Source organism: Blennius ocellaris (genome assembly GCF_963422515.1).
Source record: "Blennius ocellaris genome assembly, chromosome: 24".
NCBI classification, from domain to species: Eukaryota; Metazoa; Chordata; class Actinopteri; order Blenniiformes; family Blenniidae; genus Blennius; species Blennius ocellaris.
In genome coordinates this window covers 4,908,005-4,931,736 of record NC_137673.1, presented here as the reverse complement: position 1 = coordinate 4,931,736, position 23,732 = coordinate 4,908,005, and the positions used below count along the sequence as shown (strand labels likewise).

At 46.0% G+C, this 23,732-nt stretch overlaps 4 protein-coding genes across 8 annotated transcripts in view; 3 read left to right on the top strand and 1 right to left on the bottom strand.

Annotated features, from left to right (window-relative positions):
- The window catches only part of LOC308147489 (vang-like protein 1), a 33,595-nt gene extending 28,985 nt beyond the window's left edge, over positions 1-4,610 (top strand). For all 5 annotated transcript variants that reach the window (XM_080519661.1, XM_080519657.1, XM_080519658.1 and 2 more), the window contains 3 exons: positions 1,090-1,237; positions 1,775-2,009; positions 2,080-4,610. In XM_080519661.1, the coding sequence (XP_080375787.1) occupies positions 1,090-1,237; positions 1,775-2,009; positions 2,080-2,340 (644 nt within the window). In that variant the 3' untranslated portion in view covers positions 2,341-4,610. The remainder of the gene's footprint in view (positions 1-1,089; positions 1,238-1,774; positions 2,010-2,079) is intronic.
- A 4,342-nt stretch (positions 4,611-8,952) lies between these two features.
- On the bottom strand, positions 8,953-12,931 carry LOC308147818 (calsequestrin-2-like; the record flags this gene model as incomplete). Its single annotated transcript, XM_080520151.1, has 11 exons — positions 12,491-12,931; positions 11,358-11,442; positions 11,163-11,263; positions 10,758-10,866; positions 10,142-10,215; positions 9,869-9,999; positions 9,748-9,793; positions 9,604-9,658; positions 9,426-9,526; positions 9,260-9,334; positions 8,953-9,180 (listed from the first exon to the last, which is right to left on the bottom strand). The coding sequence occupies exons 1-11, from the start codon at positions 12,731-12,733 to the stop codon at positions 8,953-8,955; spliced, it is 1,248 nt and encodes a 415-aa protein (XP_080376277.1). The 5' UTR covers positions 12,734-12,931.
- Positions 12,932-13,930: 999 nt separating this feature from the next.
- On the top strand, positions 13,931-17,451 carry poglut1 (protein O-glucosyltransferase 1). Its single transcript, XM_080519664.1, has 12 exons — positions 13,931-13,999; positions 14,285-14,375; positions 14,662-14,805; positions 14,891-15,026; positions 15,131-15,252; positions 15,358-15,417; positions 15,594-15,693; positions 15,921-15,979; positions 16,107-16,274; positions 16,385-16,441; positions 16,516-16,705; positions 16,791-17,451. The coding sequence occupies exons 1-11, from the start codon at positions 13,942-13,944 to the stop codon at positions 16,670-16,672; spliced, it is 1,152 nt and encodes a 383-aa protein (XP_080375790.1). The 5' UTR covers positions 13,931-13,941; the 3' UTR covers positions 16,673-16,705; positions 16,791-17,451.
- Positions 17,452-17,578: 127 nt separating this feature from the next.
- Positions 17,579-23,626, top strand: timmdc1 (translocase of inner mitochondrial membrane domain containing 1). The gene is made up of 8 exons (XM_080519670.1): positions 17,579-17,719; positions 18,763-19,104; positions 19,563-19,728; positions 19,807-19,895; positions 20,295-20,362; positions 21,044-21,122; positions 22,399-22,509; positions 22,984-23,626. The coding sequence occupies exons 2-8, from the start codon at positions 18,773-18,775 to the stop codon at positions 23,144-23,146; spliced, it is 1,008 nt and encodes a 335-aa protein (XP_080375796.1). The 5' UTR covers positions 17,579-17,719; positions 18,763-18,772; the 3' UTR covers positions 23,147-23,626.
- The last annotated feature ends 106 nt before the right edge of the window (positions 23,627-23,732 follow it).

Below are 23,732 nucleotides of genomic sequence, written 5' to 3'. Positions count from 1 at the left end.
GTCGGAATGCAACACAAACTCCGCATTAATTGATTGCTCCTCTATGAGAACGCTCCACCGTCACTTCAGCTGCGTTAACGTCACTCCCTCCTCTTTTTGTCCTGCCGCTTCATTCTGCCTCCTCTCAAACGCTGGCGGAGGCAGAGGCGGAGGATGAATCAACAGCTATTACACCAGTCAGTCTTGTCATTTCCCTCACGAGTCTCTTCCTCCTTCATTTCCCTCCTCCAGCAGCAGCAGCTGCTCGGGGACTCCCCGTCTGATCTGCAGCTCCTACTTTCTGCCGCCGCACACACTGTGTGATGAATAATTCCAACTCGGGGACAGACAATAATCGTCCCTTGATTAAAGAGTGGTGAAGCCCTGAGCGGAGAGCAGCCGTATCACTCAATTACACCGCAGGTGATTTTTATGAAGCGTGACACACGAGTTGGTGTTTTGTTTCCTCGGCTCCAGATGCTTAGAAGCCTTTTTTTTTGCAAACCGGGTTTTCTACACATAAAAGACTTAAATAGTGTTCAGAATCAGATTGAGTTTCTTTTGACTGGCACTTCTTCTGTGATCCAGAAAGTAGCTTTCAAAAGTCACAACCAGAATCTGGAGCTGACGTCCTCTTGACATTCAGGACTTTGCTCCCGTCTCATCTCGGCGGCGGGGTTGGTTCAAATCTCTCTGCACTGCGTCCATGAATTATTCTGTTGACGCTCGTTCGCTGCCCCACATTAATAATTCACCGCCGCCGCCTTATTTTAACCTGCATTAGCATCCGGGGGGCTTCATCAGCAGCCGCCGCTCCCAAACACACACACACACACACACACTCGCGTGAACTTTTGAAGTTTCTGGAGATTTAATTGGACGCCCTGCGTCTGCTGGAGGCCCCGGGACTGTTTGAATATCCAGTCGTATGTGGAGATCAGTTTTATATTTATTTAAATGTTCACATGATGAGTTTGTGCTGCCAATGGACGGAGCTTCACCTTCAGCTTTGATCCGCCGCCGCCTGTTTTCCTCGTGTTGCACTCTGTGTCATCACCATTCACCTGCACGCAGTCAGCGCTCCCCGTTTTCACCTTGTCGCTTCGACAGGTCCGGGGAACAACGCGGCCGCTGGACTCGCACACTCGCAGTCCAGAGCCATGATCGCCGCCGCCGCCCGCCGCAGGGACACCAGCCACAACGAGCTGTACTACGAGGAGGCGGAGCACGAGAGGCGCGTCCGGAAGCGCAAAGCTCGGTGAGTCAAACGCCGAATCCGACGTGATGGGATGGAGATACGACGACTCAAACACTCATTTATTCAGAAAAAGACGGTTGCCATTGAGGTTGATGGTTTTACTTGGAAATGCAAATATGAGCAGTTCCAGTTGACCGAACATGAATGTGTTTGGACTGTCGGAGGAAACTCTCACCTCGACTCGGATAGAAAGGCCTCGTATGGGTTTGAATAGGATTTTATTTTGTGTGCCGCCAATTATTTATCTGTATATTATTGGTATTGTTGCTATTATTATTATTATATATTACTTTGTTCTGCTTAGCGCGTAATGCCCTTCAGTATGTGTTGTTCCTTGATTTATTTCTTCCTGCACAAGTTTTCTATTCATTAGTTTAGTATTTCTTTTAGTGCTTATAAAAGCGTTTTTCGTGAAGCACACAATTTAATCTTGATTCAGAAACAAAGCTCAGATGGATCAGGTGCATCAGCAGAGGGATGAGAAAAACTAACAATTGCAGGTGTTTATCTTGGAGCTGACGCTGTGTTTCCTCCCAGGCTGGTCGTGGCGGTCGAGGAGGCTTTCACCCACATCAAGCGCCTTCAGGAGGAGGAGCAGAAGAAGGCCCCGGGAGACGTGATGGACTCCCGCGAGGCAGCGCAGGCCATCTTCCCCTCCATGGCCCGGGCCCTGCAGAAGTACCTGCGGACCACCAAGCAGCAGCACTGCCACAGCATGGAGAGCATCCAGCAGCACCTGGCCTTCTGCATCACCAACAACATGACGCCCAAGGTCAGATCTCAACCTCCGCACTGCGGGAAGTCGGGTCCCGGTCACCTTCACATGTCCGCCATCTTATCAGGCCTTCCTGGAGAGCTACCTGAGCCCGGGGCCGACCCTGCAGTACAGCCGGGACCACTGGATGTCCCGTCAGTGGACGCTCGTCAGCGAGGCCTCGGTCACCAGCGGCCTGAAGGACGGCAGCGTCTTCCTCCTGAAATGCGTGGACTTCAGCCTGGTGGTGACGGCGAAGAAGATCCCGTACATCCAGATGTCGGAGGAGTACATCGACCCCAAATCACACAAGTTTGTCCTGCGGCTACAGTCCGAAACCTCCGTGTAGAACTCCACGCGTTCTTTGGCTTGTTTTTTTTTTTTTTTTTTAATTCCTCACCTTGTTGCGTCGCTCTCAAATGTTTTTATTTTGAGTTTGCAGTTTTTATTTTTACGTCTTTGGATTTTTTTAATATATATATTATATATGAATCTATATATATATCACACATGTTTGAATATATTGATTTTTTTTTTAACGTTCGAATTGGATAAAAAGAAGACTTGCTGCAGGATTTTACCTGCAGGACACCTCGGACTGTGTGTGTGTGTGTGTGTGTGTGTGTGTGTGTGTGTGTGTGTGTGTGTGTGTGTGTGTGTGTGTGTGTGTGTGTGTGTGTGTGTGTGTGTGTGTGTGTGTGTGTGTGTGTGTGTGTGTGTGTGTGTGTGTGTGTGTGTGTGTGTGTGCGTCATGTGTCAACACAATCACTCGTTCCATTTGAGACGCTGGAGCACAACGAGAGCAACGAGCGATCTGAGGCGCCTGACCACTGCGACGGCGTGATTCCCAGTCTGGCATCAGAATCCTGATGGAAACCATCTTGTGACTCGTCCGCTACATCTGGACGCGTCCGTTTGCGTTTAGAGTTTCACAAATTGATCCTTTCTTTTTCCTGCTGAAAATCAAATTCAAATGATCAGAAAAAAAGCTTCAATCAAATGTATCACGAGATGCAAAGTGAGAGCACACGGTCCCAGCCTGCTCCTCATCACTATTTCAGACCTCCAGATGTTTTTCCTCGCCACTGGCATCGAGTGCTAAAGTGGGACGCTTCTTTGGCGCAGCGTCTTTCTGCAGAAAACCTTCCACTGCAGTTGGGAACATGCTTTGTTAGACATCAGCACGAACACGCAGACGTGGTCTTTGTATCTGCTGGACATGATGGGAAGAGGAGAGAAAAGAAAGATACTACTGATTTCTTCAGAGCGACACGTAAAACCTTTCATAATTCCAGCACAAAAGGGAGGAGTTTAATTATTTTAATGTCCATTTTCACGACACAAACGCACTCAGTTGATCAATTCTACTCATTTGCAGTGAGATTTCAAAGTACAAATTTGAATATTGAAAAAAACAACCCTAACCGGCTTTACTGTATATTTTCCTCATGAATGTTGAAATACTGGGTCTTTTACTGAAACATTCTCACCACCGGAGGACAATCCTGGAAACATGGACTCTCTGAAAATGGACATCAGAATGGATTCATCCAAACAAAGGCTGGAGGAAGCGGGACAGAGGTTCACGGCGCCGTTCCGTGTTCCACTTCATTACTGGAGGTAATGAAGAGCGAGCGGCACTGCAGGGCGGGACCTCCCTTCTAACTGGACTGTCTGCTTTTCTTTTCACCGCCTCTTCTCGCCTCTGTTGTCTGACAAACGTGCAAATCCCTCGAGGTCCGGTGCTTCACAGAAGGTTGACAAGAGATTTTTTTTTACCGTGTTTCATCTGACGAGTCGGCCAACGTTATAAAGCCAAAAAAAAAAAAAAAAAACAGCTAAGTGAAGCTAAAATGATACCTAAGTTCACGTAAACTTACCAAAGTGGCAAAAGAGTCAGACTGAGCTCATGCATGTTACATACTGGAGAAGAAAGCTAGAATTTCCAGTGTTTTCTGGGCCTGTGAGGACGGTTGTCCCCTGCTGCCCCCTGGCTGCCGAACCTGGTGGTGAAAACACGAAGGGAAGAAAAAAGTGGAACCTGGAAATGATGCAAGCACATCCTGTTTTCTGTCTAATGCACTAACAGCCTATATCTTTTTAAATATTGAAAGAACACCTCTGCTGGTCACATCTTGTTCCTACTGACGATGAGCTTTGTGTCATCCTGATGTGGCCACGCCTCCTGTTTTTACACTGTACCTATTTATGTAAACAAGCATGTGTGGATGTGTGTGTGTGTGTTTGTATGCCATTCCCGTTCACGTGGTCAGCCTTTTAAGACCCCCCCACCCCCACCCCGAAGCCCCCACCATCTGCCAGGCTGTGGCAGCCAGGTTTCAGTCGTCTTTCTGATGGACAGCTTTACGACGACTCCGTGAGGTCGCCATGTAAGACGTGCTTCAGTTACAATACATCAGCATTTGTTTAAAAAAGAAAAAGTCAAATAAAACATTTTTATGAACATTTGTAAGACAGAATTTGGGACTTTTGTACTATGGTGATTATTTTGTCGTTACTCGCTCCTTTTTAAACTCTTTGAACTAACCTTTTATTTTTAGTTCTTAAGTACGGTGGCCCAGAAGGGCCAACAACACAACACACCAACAAAAGCCACAACACAACACAACACACCAACAAAAGCCGCAACACAACAAAACGCCACAATGTAAAGGCACGGCGATTAGAGAGCAGTCGCTGTTTCCGGGGGATCATATTTTCTGACGGACTTGGAACCGGAGGAGACAACAGTTTCTGACATTAAGGAGAGTTTAATGAACATGTAAGTAAAGTACTGTTGCATGATTAATGTAAGTAAATTGATTTGAATTGAAATATTTTATTTGTCACCGTTAGAAAAACAGTCCATATTAAAAGTCTTTGATTCCAACATAATGATTTAAATACTTATTCGGGAGCAATGCTCTCTCACTTTACATTGTAACCAAATAATTCAACTTCATTACTTTCATTGACCATAAAGTATGGATGGCAGAACAGATATATATAACAATTTCAACACAGTGATCAACATTGCTGATATCTGAAAACGCATAACGACATTAATCATGCAATATTACTAGTACTAGTACTTTATGGGCAATGAAAGTAATGTAGTTGAATTATTTGGTTATAATGTAAAGTGAGAGAGCGTTGCTCCTGAATAATTATTTAAATCATTATGTTGGAATCAAAGACTTTTAATATGGACTGTTTTTCTAACAGTGACAATTAAAATATTTCAATTCAAATCAATTTACTTACGCTTCATTAGATTCTCCCAATACTCCGTCCTGAAGAACAGGCTTTGTTTCCGGGGGACCATATTTTCTGACGGACTTGGGACCGGAGGGGACAACAGTTTCTGACATTAAGGAGAGTTTAATGAGACGTAAGTAAAGTACTGGTGCATGATTAATGTCATTATATGTTTTCAGATATCAGCAATGTTGATCACTGTGTTGAAATTGTCATCACGTGGTGTGTGTGCTCTTTCGTCCATCATTTGATTCCGCTTTGGAAAATTATTGGGAAAGTGATGGAAATGGGTCAGAAATGATGGCAAGACTATAGTAAGGCTATTTAGAGGCTTATTGGGGTGAAAATGAAAAATTTTGGGAGGGTGATGGAAATTGGTCCGGAAAAAAAAAAACGTAAGGCAAAATGGCAAAATAAGTGAAAACATGAAAATGATTGAGAAAGTGATGGAAATGGGTCAGAAATGATGGTAAGACTATAGTAAGGCTATTAAAAGGCTTATTGGGGTGAAAAATATTTTTTTTTGGGAACTTCACAGAAATTGGTCCCCCCAAAAAAAGCGTAAGGCAAAATGGCAAAATAAGTGAAAATTTGAAAATTATTGAGAAAGTGATGGAAAGGGGTCAGAAATGATGGTAAGTCTATATTAAGGCTATTTAAAGGCATATTAGGGTGAAAATGACCAATTTTGGGAGGGTGATGGAAATTGGTCCGGAAAAAAAAAACGTAAGGCAAAATGGCAAAATAAGTGAAAATTTGAAAAATTGGGAAAGTGATGGAAATTCGTCAGAAATTATAGTGAAACTATTGTAAAAGGCTTATTGGGGTGAAAATGACAAATTTTGGGAACTTAAAATTATTGGGAAAGTGATGGAAATGGGTCAGAAATGATGGTATGACTATAGAAAGGCTATTAAAAGGCTTATTGAGTTGAAAACTTCAAATTTTAAGGAACTTTACAGAAATTGGTCCAAAATAAAAAAAACATAAGGCAAAATGGCAAAATAAGTGAAAATATGAAAAATTGGGAAAGTGATGGAAATGGGTCAGAAATGATGGTAAGACTATATTATACTTCCTCCAGGAATAACAGGCTTTGTTTCCGGGGGACCATGTTTTCTGACGGAACCAAAGCGGAATCAAATGATGGAACGAAAGAGCACACACACAATGTTTTGACAATTTCAACACAGTGATCAACATTGCTGATATCTGAAAACATATAATGACATTAATCATGTACCAGTACTTTACTTGCGTCTCATTAAACTCTCCTTAATGTCAGAAACTGTTGTCCCCTCCGGTCCCAAGTCCGTCAGAAAATAAGGTCCCCTGGAAACAGTGACAGTGTCAGACTGTTGCACCCTTACATTGTGGCTTTTGTTGTGTTGTGTTGTGTTGTGTTGTGGCTTTTGTTGGTGTGTTGTGTTATGGCTTTTGTTGGTGTGTTGCGGCTTTTGTTGGTGTGTTGTGGCTTTTGTTGGTGTGTTGTGTTATTGGCCCTTCTGGGCCACCGTACATAAGTGATGAACAGATGAATTCTGTCAAGTTCCACCATTACCAGTGTGATTGAGGTCTATACACCCCCAATCTATGTCAAAACCCACTGAGATATGCGGATATTAAATGTTGTAGAAGAAATTCAGACATCTTATTTGCTGCTGTTTTGTTAGATTTTTACCATAATTAAGAAAATGGTTTGTCTTTTCGCTGCACATTGTTTAATCTCTGAGTTATTATATTAACTGTAAAGGTTTGTAGAGCCGAAATACACATTCTCTATTTTTTAGCAAATTAATATGACAACGACGTGTCTGGCTTTATAAACACTAGGACTGTATTTATTTTTGATTGTACACATAACTTGAATATGGATTATTCAGATTCTGAGCTACTCGTGTGGAATAAGTGACCACGGCTCCTAAAGTCTTTGATTTTTGGTATTTTTAATTCACCGTTTCCTGTTTTCCTTGAGCTGCAGGCTCGCCCACACCCTGGTCTGTCGTCCCACATTAGCCTGCGTGACACCCCCAGCAGAGCGTCGGCTGCTTTTTTGGGGGTCTGATCTGGGTGGCTCTCCGTCGTGGAAGAGCTCGTCGGTAATTGGCCGTCAGCCTGTCAGAGCGGCGCCGGGCCTTGTGGGTAAATGAATGTCAGTGTCGCTGTCCGGTGCTGAAAACGAACAACATCATCCCTCTGCAAGCCCGGGGGCTCGAGGCCGCCTGTCGGAACTCATCTGTCCTCCACTTAATACCTCCTCCTCCTCCTCGCTTGGCACTCTGACCAGGACGAAGGATAGGAGGAGAGAGAAATGAGGAACATTTGCATCTAAATGGAATGTTTTCCTCCCTTCATTCCCGCCTCTCCATTACTCATGTAATGACTTGATTACATGAAGATCGAGGCCGGAGAGAGGAGCCCCCACCCCCCCCCCACCCCCTCCATTCGGGTTTGTGCAGAAATCTCTGCATTGATGTATCTTCTTCCCGTCTCTTCTGTTCTCCGTGCTGTTTCACATCAAACCTGGCACACTTACACAGACGCCGCTCCGCCCTGCCCGCCTCCTGGTCCTGTGAAACACCGTCACCGTCTGGAACCCGGAGGCTGAATAGGACACCACACCTCTTCACCGTGACGCCGCCTGCTTTGTACTCACGTCTTATCACCGCCTCAGGTCACATTTGCACATGCATGCACAGAGCTGATGTTTTCATGATGCGGCTCAGATTAAGTGTAAGGCCCACGCCGTGACACAAGCATTCTGTTGACCCGCTGCTCCTCGTCCACCTCCAGGGGGGAAATGATTCTTTCATGGCCTGGTGTTATTAACTCATGTCCAGTGTCGCCGCCTCAGCAGCACTGGGTCCGAGCTGTGCAGGTCGTCGAGGCCCCGCCGGGCAGCCTTGGAGTCTGGCTCACCCCGGATCCTCAATGTCCAGGTCCCGGCTCCCATGAGAAGGCATAATTCACCAGTGTTTGAATAATTCAAGGTGAGGTGGCTCATTGACTGGGAGAGACAATGACCTGATAATCTCAGGTGTTGAGTCTCACTCTTTCACCTAAAATCATGCATGTAGTCTTTCTGGGCTTTTATTGACACATTGGATACAAGTTATTTGTCTTAAATCCACATTATAAGAAAAGCAATGTGATTTTTGGATTGGGTTCGGGACAAAACAAATTGCTGAGGTTAGGGTTCACCTTTATGAAACTTGATTTTTGTCTTCACAGAGTTGCTTTAGTCCTCATTCACTTTACTTTATTGCTGCTGCCATAATTATTATGACCACCAGAGGCCATTGTTTAACTGACTGCAGTGAGCGTAGCTGCTACAACATGTTTATGATACTTTATTGACTTGAATGGAATATTTCTGCTTGATTACATAAAAGGGTTTGAAGCATGAACTCTTTCCAGATATTTTCACGTCTACAAACGCTGTGAAGTGGTTGTTACAGTCGTAAGGGATACCTCAATGTGAACGACTGATTAAATTACAATCAGGGTAGCTCATTTCCACTTCAGTTGATGAATTAGTGTAGCTTTTTGTGGGATTTGCTCCCCACAGCTTTAATGAATGGGTTCAACTTAAAGATGTTTAGCAAAGCAGTTATGGTTGGATGATGGCTGATGGAGAGAAATACTGGATCCATGTTCATCCAGCAGACAAACATGGATTTGCTTGAATCTCCCGAGAAGTGAGCTACAGTTCATAATCTCTCATGCCGTCGTCATCGTCGTCATCATATTGGTCGTGCCTTTCTTCACTGTCATCCAGGGTGTAGCGTTCAGGACCTTCCCGGCCGTCGACGAAGTCGTCGTCGTCCTCGGTGTTGACTCTCCCTGACAGGACGTCCTCGATCCAGTCCTCCAGCTCCTCAGCACTGGGCAGGTCCTCATCGTTGGACATGTCCAGCCAGACACTGTCGGCCTGGAGGATAAAAGCACCGTGATGGTTAAGTAGACATCGACTCACTGGGACATTTCTAGAAATGGCAAACGGCTTGTACATCGGTGACGTTGACGACGCCGATCTGAGGTCGAAACAGGTCCAGCTTGAAGGTCTTTTCCCAGTAAGTCGTGAGCTAGAGGGACACAACAAATGAAATGTAGCCTCTGAATTGAATTGAGATTGAGGATTTTGCTCGGGATGACAATCTGATGAAGCGGTGGAACCAGAGGGAAGTCGTCAGGGTCGATCCAGACGATGCTGAGCTCCGGGTTGTTGGTGTTGTCTCTGGCTACGTCCTTCAGGATCTCCAAAAACTCATAGCCATCTAGGGAGAATAAAATGGAGGTTCCTCAGCTTATATCTCAACGTGAAGTGAGACGAGACGCTCTGAATCGCAGCTACCTGGATCCTCCTCCTCAGCAAAGGCAACGATGTGAATGCCGTCCATGTCATCCTCCTGGAGGAGGAAGAACGCACCCCAACACTGCTGAAAAGCCATTTTCTGTTCCGTCATTCAGGACAATCTCTACGTCCGCAGCTACTCACCCATGTCTCAAACATGTTCTCCGCTCGGAGCTTCCTCAGAGTCGCCCTGTGTGCAGCAAAGTCTGGTTGAATCCCAAGAACACAAACGACTCTACAACACTGGCGATCGAATCAAATGGACCTTCTGTGCTGCGTGACAAATTCCACGATGTCCATCTCGGACAGCGGCCGGCCGGGCAGGATGGCCGGCTCCTCCATGAACGGCTCGTAGAAGTTCACCTCGTTCATCTTCAGGGAGAGATGTTTGGCTATCTGAAGAGACAGGTCGGGTTTTTGTTTTTAATCGAAGCTCATTGAACAGGAATTCAAGGGTTAAACCTACAGCAATGATTAACCCTGGCAGTAAAAAGTCAAATCTAAAATGGAGAGTCAGTCTGGTTGCTTGAGTACTTACAGATTTGTCAAACGTAGCAAAGAACTTGATGTAAGGCTGAAAGCGCTCTGAGGCCTCCTGAAAAGCTTTGTAATCTGAGGAAACAGGACAGAGACGGTAAAGTCACATTCCACTCACATTTCTTATCAGATCCAGTTCATGTGATGAGGAGCAGAGAGCCTCCCTTCACCCCGTCTTCACCCAAGGAACAAAAGTCTCCCTTAATGCAGTTTTATATGCTTGTAACGTGTTTTCTGGCTCTGCTCCCAGCAAGGTCACACCGAGGGCCAAACCATCTCTGGACACAAATAGGCTCCATAATGAAAATTTGTGCCGCCGCCATATCACAGCGGACTGCATCTCTTCTGCCTCACACATGTTCTCTCTCGTTCTCTTTTTCCAGAGGAGGTATAATTGCAGTTTGACCTATTAGACAGTGAGCGGGAAGCTATTTAAAGGCTCTCTAGAGAGAGAGAGAGAGAGAGAGAGAGAGAGAGAGACACACAGTCTGGAATCAGGTTTCCCTTTAACAGCCAGTTGGGCTGCAGGATGCCGTGGCTCCATTAGCCTCTCGATCACGTTAACATCTGGCGCGACACAATGAGGCGACCGCTGAGGGTCGCAGGCGCAGGCTCACTTGAATCCTCTCCTCTGAAGTAGCCGATCAGACGGATGTCCTCCTCCATCCTCTCGAAGGCTCGCAGCTCCATGGCGTTGTTGATCATCTCCACTGGGTCCTCCAGCACCTGGGGGGGCAACGGGGCTACTCACATGATTCACATCAGGCAAACTCACGAACCAGTAGTAATTTGTGTTTCCGTAAATTAAATCCCTCCAAATATGCTCAAAATCAAAGCGGTGCATTTCTTATCGGCTTCAAGCGTTTCAGAGGAAACACTTTTCCCAGTATTGGTGAAATCGTCTACATCCGTGGCGTCAGAGAGCTTTCCTGCCTAATCTTGTGCCACTGCAAATCACATAATTCACAAGTGTTTTAATGAGGCTGCAGCTGTTGATTGCTTCAGGGTTTCTCGGTCCTCACGTCCAGCAGGAACTCCACCAGCGTGTCGGCCGAGAGCTCGCCGTCGAACTCGATGACCCGGTCGTCCTTGAAGACGTAGAGGCTGCCCACCTCCTCCAGACCTGCTCACACACATGTCATATGTCATGATGTGGCAAAAATGGCGTCGTTGCAAATGACTGAGCTGCAGAAATCGGCGCATTCTAAAAGTGGTACCAAGTTTTTTGGCGACTTTATAGTCCTTGTGGGAGTCCACCATCCCGAAGCCGATGTCTTTGTTCTCCAGGACCTGAGCAGTCAGCTGTGGGTGAAAACAGAATGTGTTTGTGTCTGAATGAGCTCCTAACATGTAAAAACAGAAAAATCAGAGCTGTTTTAATCATTTTTGGCCTCATCTCTTTGCCAACATGATATTTGTGAGCAAATAAAGAAACACTCGTCCACCTCGTGACATTTCTGAAGTCAAATAACACAAAAGCTGCAGTTAAAATCCCACATGACTTCTTACTTGTCACGGGAAATCAATGATCCTCGTCCTCCGGTTGTAAAACACTTTATTCTTGTGACTCCTTTTGCAGTGGAATGTCTGCTTCACCTGAAGCTGAAGACGAGTCCTCGTCCCGTCACTTTGATTTAAATTCTCACTTAATCCCACGATGTGGTTCACACGTATCCTGGGATTATTTCTAGGCCAGTTGGTTAAATATAGCTTGTTCCCAAAACTCTTTACTATCTGCCTGTGGGCCAGAAATAAGTAGACGTCCCCTCGTGTCGCTGCCTCTTCTCATTTACAAGAAATAAGTACGTGTTTGTATTTGTCACAGCTTTTCAGTGGTATTTTCTGTTTTAGTGTCGCTTGTGTGTCGCGTTTCAAAGCAGACGGTAAATCTGCTTCTCTAAACTTGTTATCCTTCACAGCCTGGCTCCAACTTCAAGTGTTCACTGGGGCCTTCGACTCAAACACACGGCTCGTACTGAAAAGACTCAGTGGCAGAGAGCGGCGGCGGCTCAAACGCCGAGAACAGGAGCTGAATGTAAAGGTGAAGAGTCAAGACGGCGTCAATGTAAAGCTTTACTTCACACTTCACGTCACTTCAATTGGTCCTGAAGAGGCTCTCGCTTCACAGGCAGTCAGGATTCTTTACATTCTTTGTTGTCTGTGCAGCACGACCTGCAGGTGTGACTCTCACATTCTCATATTTAACTCATTTATTCTAGCAATTGTTTCCCCCTGTTGAAGCACTGGAATCCTGTTTTTGGTCATTATTTTAGTTTTAAAGACATTATTGCACAATAACTATTGCATACGTGTGAAATAAATAGAAATATGAATCCCTCCCCCCCCTCACCTCCAGCACCAGCTCAGTCATCTGGAACCTCTTCTGCAGGCCCTTGTTTGCCAGCATGGGCTCGTGGTAGAAGAGGCACAGCAGGTCGTATCTCTTCAGAGCCTTCTTGAAGTTGCGCTCATTTATGTCCAGCACTCTGTCTTTCCCATCGAAATTTGGGAACTCGAGTCCTTCCTCAGCAGCACAGAGCAAAACCAGGCGAAGGCACAGGCCGGACAGCAGCGACAGCCACATCTGATGCATTGTGGTTCAATTAGGAGGCGAGAGCCACAGGCTGGATCGCTTGTATGAATGAAGGATCCTGTCTAATGTCCCCCCCTCACTGTTTCCACTCTGGCTGCTTCTCCACCTGTCTTCTGTCTCCTCCTCTCTCCGTCACTGACGCTCACTGCTCAGGTCCCTGGAGGATCTCCTTCCTCCTCCTTCTTACAACTCGTCACACAATTAAAGGACTCTCAGATCATCTTCCTGAAGTGGGTTTGTCACTGAACAGATGTGAGTCCCACGGTGGACAGGTCACCTCTGTGGGTCCCTGACGTGACCCTTGACCCCCCAGGAGCAACATTTACTTCCAGTTACCACTTAGCCATGTGCATATTAATATTTAATAAAAACATTTAATTCTTATTCTGTTCTATTTATATCTTTTTTTAACTTATTTTCTATTTATTCTATGTGTTCTATTTTCTGTGGAGTACCACTGGGATTAGTAAGGTTATTCTAATCTATTCTATTCAATTCAATTCTATCTACAGTAAGTCTCCACGTCCGAATGGCCCCCACAGTGGAGTGTTTTAAATCTCGTCTTAAGACCCACTTTTATTCTCGGGGCTTTTAACACCTCGTGAGTTGTATGGTCCTTTTATTTTGTTTTATTGTTTAAAATTGTATTTTATTGTAATTCTATTGGATTTTTTTTTTTTTTTTTTAATGTCTGTAATACTTTATTTTTAATTATTTTATTTTATGTTTTTAGTTGAATAGTTAGTATAGTATGAATAATGAATAGTAGAATTAATTTGTTTTCACCTGATTTTATTTCACTTTTTGTTTATTTTAGTTCTATATACTGTTGATCTTATGTGCAGCACTTTGGAAATGTTTATAAAATGTGCTATATCAATAAAGTGGATTGGATTAGATTGAAAACTTACTCAGCATAAATATACGAATTCAGTTTTTACCCTGGTTAAAACAAAAACGTCACAATCCCGGAGACTGATTTGAGCAAAAGAAAAAAAAAACGAAAACATCATAATAAAGGAATTCTTCCATGTCTTTCTTTCTTTATTGATATTAAAAAAACCAAACGCCCTGCACTTCTATTTTAAGAGTTACGGTATTCATATCCCTTCAATGAATTGCGCGGTGCGCATTACCGGGGTGGCAGGCAGAAGCAGCAGAGCGCAGAGCTCCTCCTCCTCAAACCAAACTAGAAGATCGAGAGAAAAATGGAGCGCCTGTGGCTGTGGACGCTTTTGTTTGTTTTTCTTCAGACCGGAGTCTCTGGTAAGGCACCTTTCTATGAAACCAGATTATGGAGGTTATCGCAAACAGAGCCGAGAGGTTTTATCGCTTTTTAGTTTCTCTGCTGCTCCTCCGCACAACTTTTACAGGAGGAGCCATTCATCTGAGGCTAATTAGCCACAATGCTAACACCAAACAGCCCAGCATGTGTATTTATTGGGTTGTTTCGTCACAAAGTCTGACAACAGGTGTGCTAACTGAAGAATAACTAACGTTTACTGTGATTCCTGTTATTGACAGCGTGATGTGATTATTGTGCTGCTGCAGGAAAACAGTGGAAGAAAATAAAGGAAAACATCTCGGATGCTGTGAAAGAACACAAAACCTGCAGCCCTGTCAACTGCAGCTGCCATGCGAGGTGAGTCTAGTTTCCTCCAGTCCAGGTGAATAACGAGGCTGACAGAATGTGATGGAAACATCTCTAAATCTTGGTGTGGAATCAGGTTTACATATGGCCACATCCTTTTCCTGCTCCTCTGTCGAATTGAGAATCCAGATCTGGTTCATAACATCAAGTCATTCAGGAGCTTGAGTGTATCAATCCAGTCATCATGTGTTGTTGTTTCAAACAGGCTGCACAAGGTGGCGCTCCTGGAGAGAGGTTGGCCCAGTAGCTTCAATTCTCCCTCTGATTTCTGTCTTAGTGTCATCAAACACGACCTGCACCCGTTCAGAAGAGGGATCTCCGAGGACGTGATGGCGGCGACGGTGCAGAGAGGAGTCGGCACTCACTACCAGGTCATCGGACACAAGCTGTACCGGGAGCACAACTGCATGTTCCCAGCCAGGTACGGAGGGAAGGGTCACCTCCGGCTTTATTGTCAGTGTCTGGTCAGAGTCGCCGCTTGGTGTGAACCTGCTGGCTGCGTTCAGATGCAGCGGGGTGGAACATTTCCTCCTGGAGCTGATCGACAGACTCCCCGACCTGGAGATGGTGGTAAACGTCAGGGATTACCCACAAGTCCCTCACTGGGTGCAGCCCACCCTGCCGGTCTTCTCTTTTAGTAAGGTGACAGAAACGTGCCTGTGAACACTTCAGAATCCCACACAGGAGGGTTTTCTTTTCTTTTGTTTTTAAACGTTTCTTTTTCCCCTTGTGTTTGGTTGAGGTAGACCTCAGACTACCAGGACATCATGTATCCTGCTTGGACGTTTTGGGAGGGAGGCCCTGCTGTGTGGCCCATTTACCCCACCGGGCTGGGGAGGTGGGACCTGATGAGGGACGACCTGAAAAAGTATCGTTGACCTTTTAGGCTGTTTCTCAAACAAACAGAGCCATTCTAAGACAAAGCATTTTGGGGGATTTGTCTGAAAGTATAACCTGAGTTTTGTGCTGTTAGGTCGGCAGCTCAGTGGCCCTGGAAGAAGAAGGAGTCCAGAGGATTCTTCCGAGGCTCCAGGTCAGTCTGGTTTTTACCTGGAATTGAACCATCCAGTGCCTCTATGTATTTATACCATCAATTCTTGATCCAGATGCTTAATAACCAGATATTCTTCCAAAACTCTTATGTTTCTGTGGTAGTTTGGAGTATTTTTTTCAGTCTGTTGATTTGTTCTTCCACGGTTTCTTCTCCAGAACCAGTTCGGAGCGCGACCCGCTCATCTTCCTGTCCCGCAGCGCTCCGGAGCTGGTGGATGCTGAGTACACAAAGAACCAAGCCTGGAAGTCTGAAAAAGTCAGTCACGGTGAAAATGCATCACTGTTAACTGAGCGGCGCTGAATCAATTTGCAGGGATTCTCAATCTATAACCGTTCTTGTCGGCCTCACAAAGATCTACGGCAGCGTGTAGAACTCCGTAATAAACTCTCCACCTTCATCTTCATCCCCAAAAGGTGGAATGGTGACATCGTTCCAAAGTGACTGTCGTCATTTCTCAGCCTTTGTTTTTGTTTATGCTCAAGGATACTCTTGGAAGAGCTCCGGCCAAAGAGATTCCTCTGGTGGATCACTGCAAATACAAGTAAGCTGCGCCTGAAAAACGATGTCGAAAATGAGTGAAATGTATTTTTGCAACTCACTGCTTCATTAAGCAGTGATTCCAGAGCACTGGAGAACCAACGTCTTCCTCACTCCTTCCTCCACTGCAGGTATTTGTTCAACTTCCGAGGCGTGGCGGCGAGCTTTCGCCTCAAGCATCTCTTCCTCTGCGGCTCGCTGGTGTTTCACGTCGGGGACGAGTGGCAGGAGTTCTTCTACCCTCAGCTCAGGCCCTGGGTCCACTACATCCCGGTGCAGCAGGACCTCGCCGACGTCAGGTACCTCCGCTTGTGTCCCTGCAGCTCCAATCCTCCAGCATCCTCTCTCGCTTGTCGTCAACATGATAAAAACCCCTTTAAATCCCTCGTCACACGTTCCGTCTCCTCAGGAAGCTCCTGCAGTTCGTCAAAGACAACGACGCCGTTGCGCAGGAAATCGCCAAGAGGTAATGGATTGAGGGACCTGCAGCTGATTTGAAGTGTCGCCACTGTCTGACTTCCTGGTCTCGTCGTCTACAAGGGGTCAGGAGTTCATCCTCGACCACCTGCGGATGGAGGACGTGTCGTGCTACTGGGAGAAACTCCTGACCGAGTTCAGCCGGCTCCTCACCTTCAAGCCCGAACGAAGAAGCGGCTACAACCTGATCGTGCAGAAATTCAGCAGAACGGAGCTTTGAGACGGCAGGCAGACCGGAGCAGCTGGAGTGAAGGTACCCCGCCGAAGGGATGAATGTAACAGATGTTTAAATACTGGAATCTTTCCACATTCTCTTCTTCTCGTTCTTTGTGTTGCAGGAACGTCGGTCACCCGGCCACTCTGCTTTACACTCACCACGTGAACAGAGTGGCATCACAGACCTGGTGAAAATAACGCTATTGAGGTACATTATGGGAAGTGGAGTTGTCTGTGCATTTGTTGTTGGTCCCAAGATGGGGTCCTAAGATTTTAGTCAATTTTAAAATTTGACATATGAGAGTTCTTAGAATTTTCCATAGGTTGGTGGAGGAGGAGTGTATGGACATCTGGTGTTGGTATGTCGCAATCTTTTTTCAAATTTGCACTGACCAAGAAAACCAGGTTTCTCAAATAAATCAAGTCATAAGTTCTGTTACACTGCCCTCTGTAGTACAACTGCTGGAACTCCAGCAGAAAGTCATCACATAACAACAGAAGGAGGCTTTTAAATATGTTCCTTTAACACAAAGTGCCAACACTAAGCAATAATGTCTCTGAATGTGGAAACACTCTGTAATAATGTATGGTGTTACTGGTGCAGGGTCCTGTTGAATATGTTGTAGTATTCATATTGTACTATCAACTGGTGGATTCTCACTGATGTTGATTTTTTTTTTTTTTATGTTTTTACTTCTGTACTGCTGCTACAGTCTGCGGGCCATTTTTCTGCAGATGTGATCAGTTGGTCACACTTTGGTGCATTTTTGTTTTTATTTCAATAAAGCCGTTTGAAGGAAACAAATCGAAAACTGTCGTTTCTGTGCAGCGTGCCGCTCACCTGCAGTTCATCCCTCCTACCGCTGGAGGTCGCTGAGTGGAAGCAGTGCCGGACATTGTTCCGCAGTCTCGGAGGTCAGAGGTCACTGTCGGCAATGAGAAAAGACAACACATGGGGACAAACATGAAAACAATAATGTCGTCTCTACCATAATTCATTACCTGCTTCTTAACCCAGAAAACAAACCGTCCACTGAAGAGGAATTATCCGGTAAGCTGTCGTTTATGTGATTTTTGACCGACGCTAACAGCTAAGTGCTAAGTGTTTCCATTGTCGGACGCGAAGGTTTTGGGTTTTTTATGTGTTGAGCAGCGATACTGTGTTCCTGTGTGAGATGGTATTTGTTTCCAGTTCATGCAGTATGAGGTTTGTTCAGCTTAACGGCACAGAAAGAGTTTGACCTGAACCTGATCAGGTGTCATTACAATTAAATTAAATTCAACTTTATTTAATTGACACCAAATACAACACCTGATGATCCATGTTTACATCAGTCAGACTTTCAAAAACAACCTCTAGCAGATAAAATAGTATTCAATAGAATGTCCTTCAGCTCATCGCCCATGTAAACTACAGAATTAACACGTTTTTACTTTAAAAATTCAGATTTTCTTTATGAAATTCAACTTTAATGCACTTGAAAATAAAGAAATAGGACGGATCTGTTGCTCCAGGTGAGATGAAGTGACATTTGAGCATTCCATAAAGGTTCCAAAATGCAGATATGATAAACACGCTTTCATACCAAATATGACATTTTCTCTTCTGATTGTACCTATTCTGTCCTTTTTCCATGGTTTGCATCCAACTGTTAAAGCAGCAAGTGTTTATAATAAGTGACATCTGACAGAAAGCTGTAGTGACAAATGTACATGAAGTAGTATACATATAGGTCAAGTCCTAGTCCAAGTCAAGATTTCTGATCTTCTTGCTGCAGGATGCAGTTGAAAGATGTTTAAATGTATTTTATTTAGAGTTTCATTGAGAGCTACACTTTAGTAATTGTTAGTCCCCTTTGGCCCGAGATCAGTGAAGATTTGCTGAAGCGGTGCTATATTCTCCTGAGCGCTCGTGTTCTGGTCCAGAAAGCCTTCAGAAAGTGTTTTGATCGGACTGCAGCGTCAAACAGCTGCTCTGTCGCACCGCCCCTGTTGCCCTGCCAGGATTTAATTTGCCCCCGAGCTGTTTGTTTTTGACGATGGAGCTTACGTCTCAAACGCACGGCCATGTGTTTCTGCCCCCCCCCACGCCAGCTGCAGCGCCATGCGTCCAGAGCGGCAGGACGCCAGTGTGGCCCCCCGGGGAAGATGTCCAGATTCAGCCCCCCGGGCCGCACCGAGCACCGGCCGACTGCGGGGCCTCATCCAGCTCGCCAGGCCGTCTTTCTTCTGCTTCCCGCTCCCCAGGGTCCATGCAGCTGACGTGACTGCTGCCCAGCCTGAACAGACGCCCGCCCCCCCCTCCTCACCCTCCTCACCCTCCTCATCCTCACCCACCAGTCCTGCTCCTGCACCCAGCACACTGCCCGTCAACTTGGGCAAACCAGAACTCCCAGATACGGGATGGGAGCGGATCAAGGACCTGTTTGACGGAGAGTCAGTCATTTCATTTATAACTTCTCCACAATCTTATTTATATGCTTCAAAACGCCATTGTTGTCTTTGTCCAAGTAATCGGATTACATTTGTAGTTTATGGGCTTCATATTTGAATTAGAATTTGTTTCATATTTAAAGTGATAAAGTCACTTTTTGTTTGTTGATACAGAAGTGAAATGTTGTTCTATGTTCTGTATAAACTTATAGAATCTAATGTCATCAAGGAATCCATCCTGATCAATTCAACACTTTGGAACTCGTCTTGTTCGACGCATCACTTTTTGCTCTCACACTTTTATGTTTTGGCAACTGAAGAAGCAACAAGATTCAACTTTTGCAATAGTTTTTATGGATAACAACATTGTTTATGTAAATATGAAGCAGGTCACTGATGATCAATCGAGGAATCTCAGCTGTTCGATCTCTGAAAGCGTTTTAACGTTTGTCTCCCTGCAGGGCAACAGAGAAATATCCGGAGGAGCTCGTCAACGTGGTCAACTGCAGCATTCTGGCTGTGGTTGCTGGTTTCGTCTACGGGGGCATGCCGGCAGCTCGCCACGCCCGGCAGCGCTACATCCAGCTCAGCCAGGCCGAGATGTACAGCACTCGAGTGGAGGCGGTGGTGAGTGTCTCCAGAAGCCGTGAAGCGGGGCTCTGCTCTGAGAGACGTGTGGCTTGACGTGTCCTCTCCGTCCCCCAGCGCTCCGCCCATAACGCAGCCATCCGGGGCTTCGTGAGGTACGGCTGGCGGTGGGGCTGGAGAGTGGCCGTGATCGTCACCGCGTTCAAGTGAGCAGGAAACCATGTGTCCAGAGACACTTTGACACCAGTCAGACGCGACTGCAGCGCAAATCCTGTGACGTCAAACGCCTGTTGTAGTAAATCAAGACCACTGAAGCATCTGATGCTCCCGTTTTTACATCCGTCTCCTCTTGGTTTGATTTATTTTGTGTTAGAAATGCAATATTGAAGAATTGTTTTGCTCTTTCTTTCGCTTTTGTGCATTTATTTGTTCTGTTAAATCACCATGAATCACCTGAAAGAAGCTTTGTCATGTGATATTTTGAGCTAAAGTTAAAAATCGATTTAAGGCATTTTATTCTTCACACCCAGAATTAAGACATCAGCAGGTGAACAAATATTAAACTAGTTCTATAAACTATTTCTCTGTCTTTCCTTGTGTTGCAGTTGTGTTAACACTGGATTATCTGTGTACCGCGACAAAGACGTCATCAGTAACTTCATCGGAGCCGGAGGTGAGTCTCTCTTTCTCTGTATTCAAACTGTTTCCACAGCGAGACTTTGTTCTGCTGTTCTGCAGTCAAAACACATTTATTTTAACCAAATACAAAAGTTCCTGTCTATATTCTGGTGCTCACATTAGGAAACAGTAATTCCTGCTGAAGACACCTTCTGGACACAGAAATCACCGATTCTTAACTCAGTGTTTCAATCTTGACAACTTTCTCCCTGTTGTGAATCTTTTCTAGGTAATATGAAATTCCTTATTTCTGGCCATGTATAGCCTGCAGGCAGCTCTGAGGCATTTTTGGAAAATCTTTTATTAAATGCTGTTATTTACGGCCATCGTAACTCTTTTGAGGGGTACAGGAAGCAAATCATCTACGTTCTGACGTTTACAACTGCATCTCTCGTTTTCTGAACCTTTTTCTTTTTACTTTAAACTCTGTTATCATGCAGTATAATCTATTTCCCATGAAAGCCAGATGTTGAGGCAGATGAAACGTCCCTTCTGAAAACAGCCTGAAATGAAAGCAGTGACATTTGGAGGAAGCTGATCAGACAGTCATTTAAACAACTTGTACGATAAAAAGGCTTTCCAGCACATTTTGTGGCCTGTGAGTTCAGTGAGTGTGTGTTGTGACAGAAGTTTACAGTCCCCAACGTCTCTTCATGTTGTGTGTGTGTGTGAGAAGCCGTCACCGCCGGCCTGTTCAGACTGAACCTGGGCCTGAGAGGCGTGGTGGCGGGGAGCGTCATCGGCGCCGTCCTGGGGTGAGTTTTCCTCCCGGCTGCTCCTCGTTGGGTTTCATCCTCCCTGTTCTGCAGATGTGTTCACTCGCTCATGCCTGCATGCATGTCCACGCTCCGGCAGCCAGCTGCGGCCCTCGCAGCTACCCTCTGCCGCCCAGCTGAACCCCCCCCCACACCCCCTCCCTGCTCCCAGCCTGTTCTGGGTGCCAGAGGGACTCATGTGCAGCACAGAGGACCATGTTTTGGAGTCTGGAGCGACGGGGCAGGCCAAGGCAGCAGCTGCCCCTCTCCATTTATACCCTCACTGTTATTCCAGCCTCTCATCTGCATCTATACCACAGTCTGATGTGGACTTGGAGGGGCTTCACTCGTCCCCGCTGGTTCCTCCGGCCCCCTCCAGCCCGGCACGCCGAGCTGCAGAGCCCATTGTTTAATGGGAATTGAGTGTGATGCGTCTGATGGTGTAACGGCGTGGAGAGGATCGTTTGGATTGCCTCTGTGATCGTCGGCGCCATGTTGGCTCCGCCTGAGTCTGTTCTCCTGTTGGCTCTCTGTGTGCACCTTCACCTTCTCCTCCTCCTCCTCTCGCTGTCTGCCTGAGTGGCCAGCCACCTGGAGCGTTTGATATGTGCAAACAGCCTCGGCCACGCCAGGTGCAGCAGGGGCAGAAAGTGGGGGAGGACAGGGGGCTAAAATGAAACCAGGCAGCAAAGCGCGAAGCACATCACGCTCCAGATCTCACCCCAGAATCCTCCTCCTCCTCCTCCTCCTCCTCCTCCTCCTCCTCCTCCTCCTCCTCCTCCTCCTCCTCCTCCTCCTCCTCCTCCTCCTCCTCCTCCTCCTCCTCCTCCTCCTCCTCCGGGGTCACGTGGTGGAGGTGTGATGTCAAAGGGAGGTGTGGCTCTGGCTGCCTGACAGACGGCTGAGAGGGAATTCCTGCAGAGGAGTGTTTTGATTTGACAGCTTGTTGCACTTTATGCACCCGGGAAGCTGCTTTGACAGAATCTGCATTGTGTTGTAATCTGTTGTTACCAAACGGAGGGCATCGGGCAACATTTGGTGGTTTTGCAGGAGCCAACAAGCACAACGGCCTCGTTACACGTCCTCAAATTAACATTCAGCTTGTGATTCTCAGAGATGGGCAGTGAGGTGATCCACTTTCAACGATCGCTTTTTATCCCTTTGTTTTCTGTATTACTGTTCAAACTGGTGGCGGGGGAGGGCTGGAGGGCTGGAGGCCACTGTGCTCTGTGCGACCCAGACTCCACTCCATTGGTGTGAATGAACGTTTCCTCAGGGTTCCTGTTGGCGCCGCCATCCTCGGCTTGCAGTCGCTGACGGGAGAAACCTTCCGGCAGAGGAGGAGGCGAGAGCGCCGGGAGCTTTATGAGCTCAGGCTCCAGGAATGGTGAGGAGATACTGACAAATGTAGAGCTTTTCTTTAAACTTGACGTTTCCACCACAAGCATATTGAGAGCCAGGGTGAAGGCGGGCGTTCCCCCGGGGCGCAGCGTCTTTACAGTGCTGGTGTCTCGTCCTCTGCAGAGACATGGAGGCCATCACTGCCATCAGGCCTCATGAATGACGGTGAAATGTGCACTTTGCATTTGAGGTATTAAATAAGGTCATAAATCAGTTCAGCAGCAACGAGATTATGTGTTTAAAAGTGCTGCTGACAGGTAAAAATTGCATGCGGTAAATCCTCAGTGTGCTCATTTCACACGAATAAATCAACAGTATTTTTCAACCATCTGTACATATTAATACCTACAATTATATATTATGTCCCCATATCCTCACAGCGACTGTGTATTAACTCACCCACAGTATTCAGGTATCATTCATACTGACGATACTGCAAACATTTGTCTTTGTTTTCCAGGTCGGCGCGTCTGAAGCTGACGGACGAGCTGATTGACGACCTGAGCGCCGGCTCCCAGGGGGGAGGGGCCAGCGAGGACCTGCAGAGGATCCAGGAGCTGCTGAGTCGACCACAGAACCCGGACGCTCCGGACGACGGCGGCGGCGGCAGCGGCAGGCAGTGACGTCGTCCGGAGGTGGGACTCTGTACTCGTTTCCTCTCTGCCCACTCAAACACGCTGGTCAACGACGGGAATGTTCTGCTGAACACAGAATATAGGAAAATATAGTTTATTTCAGCGGAAATCATCCAATATTTCTGAGGGGTTTTTTTGTGTGTTTTTTTTTTAATGACAAGTAAAATGCTCTTTACCGTAAATGTGTGTTGAAATGAGGCGACGACAGAACGTCAAAGTTTCTCTGCATAAACTGTTTTTCTGTACCGGACATCACCTCTTGTTGCTTCTTCTTCATGGACTTTATCATAGATATACAATCAAAAGCGACTCGTAGTGTACCGTGTACCGTTCTTCAAAAAGACATCGAAAAGAAATAGAGGTGGGTGTGATGCAGACAAAATGACCAAAAACATGTAAAATTTTAATTTCACGACTGATGTATGACTTAGAAGAAAAACAATCAAATAAAACAATCCTGTGAAAATCTTTTTTTTTGGGGGGTCTTGAAATGTCAAGTGTTTCTTCCTCAGAGAGTCGACGACAGACGTGTGAACAAACAACAATCCCATCTGAGTCCATCCAAAACAATTTC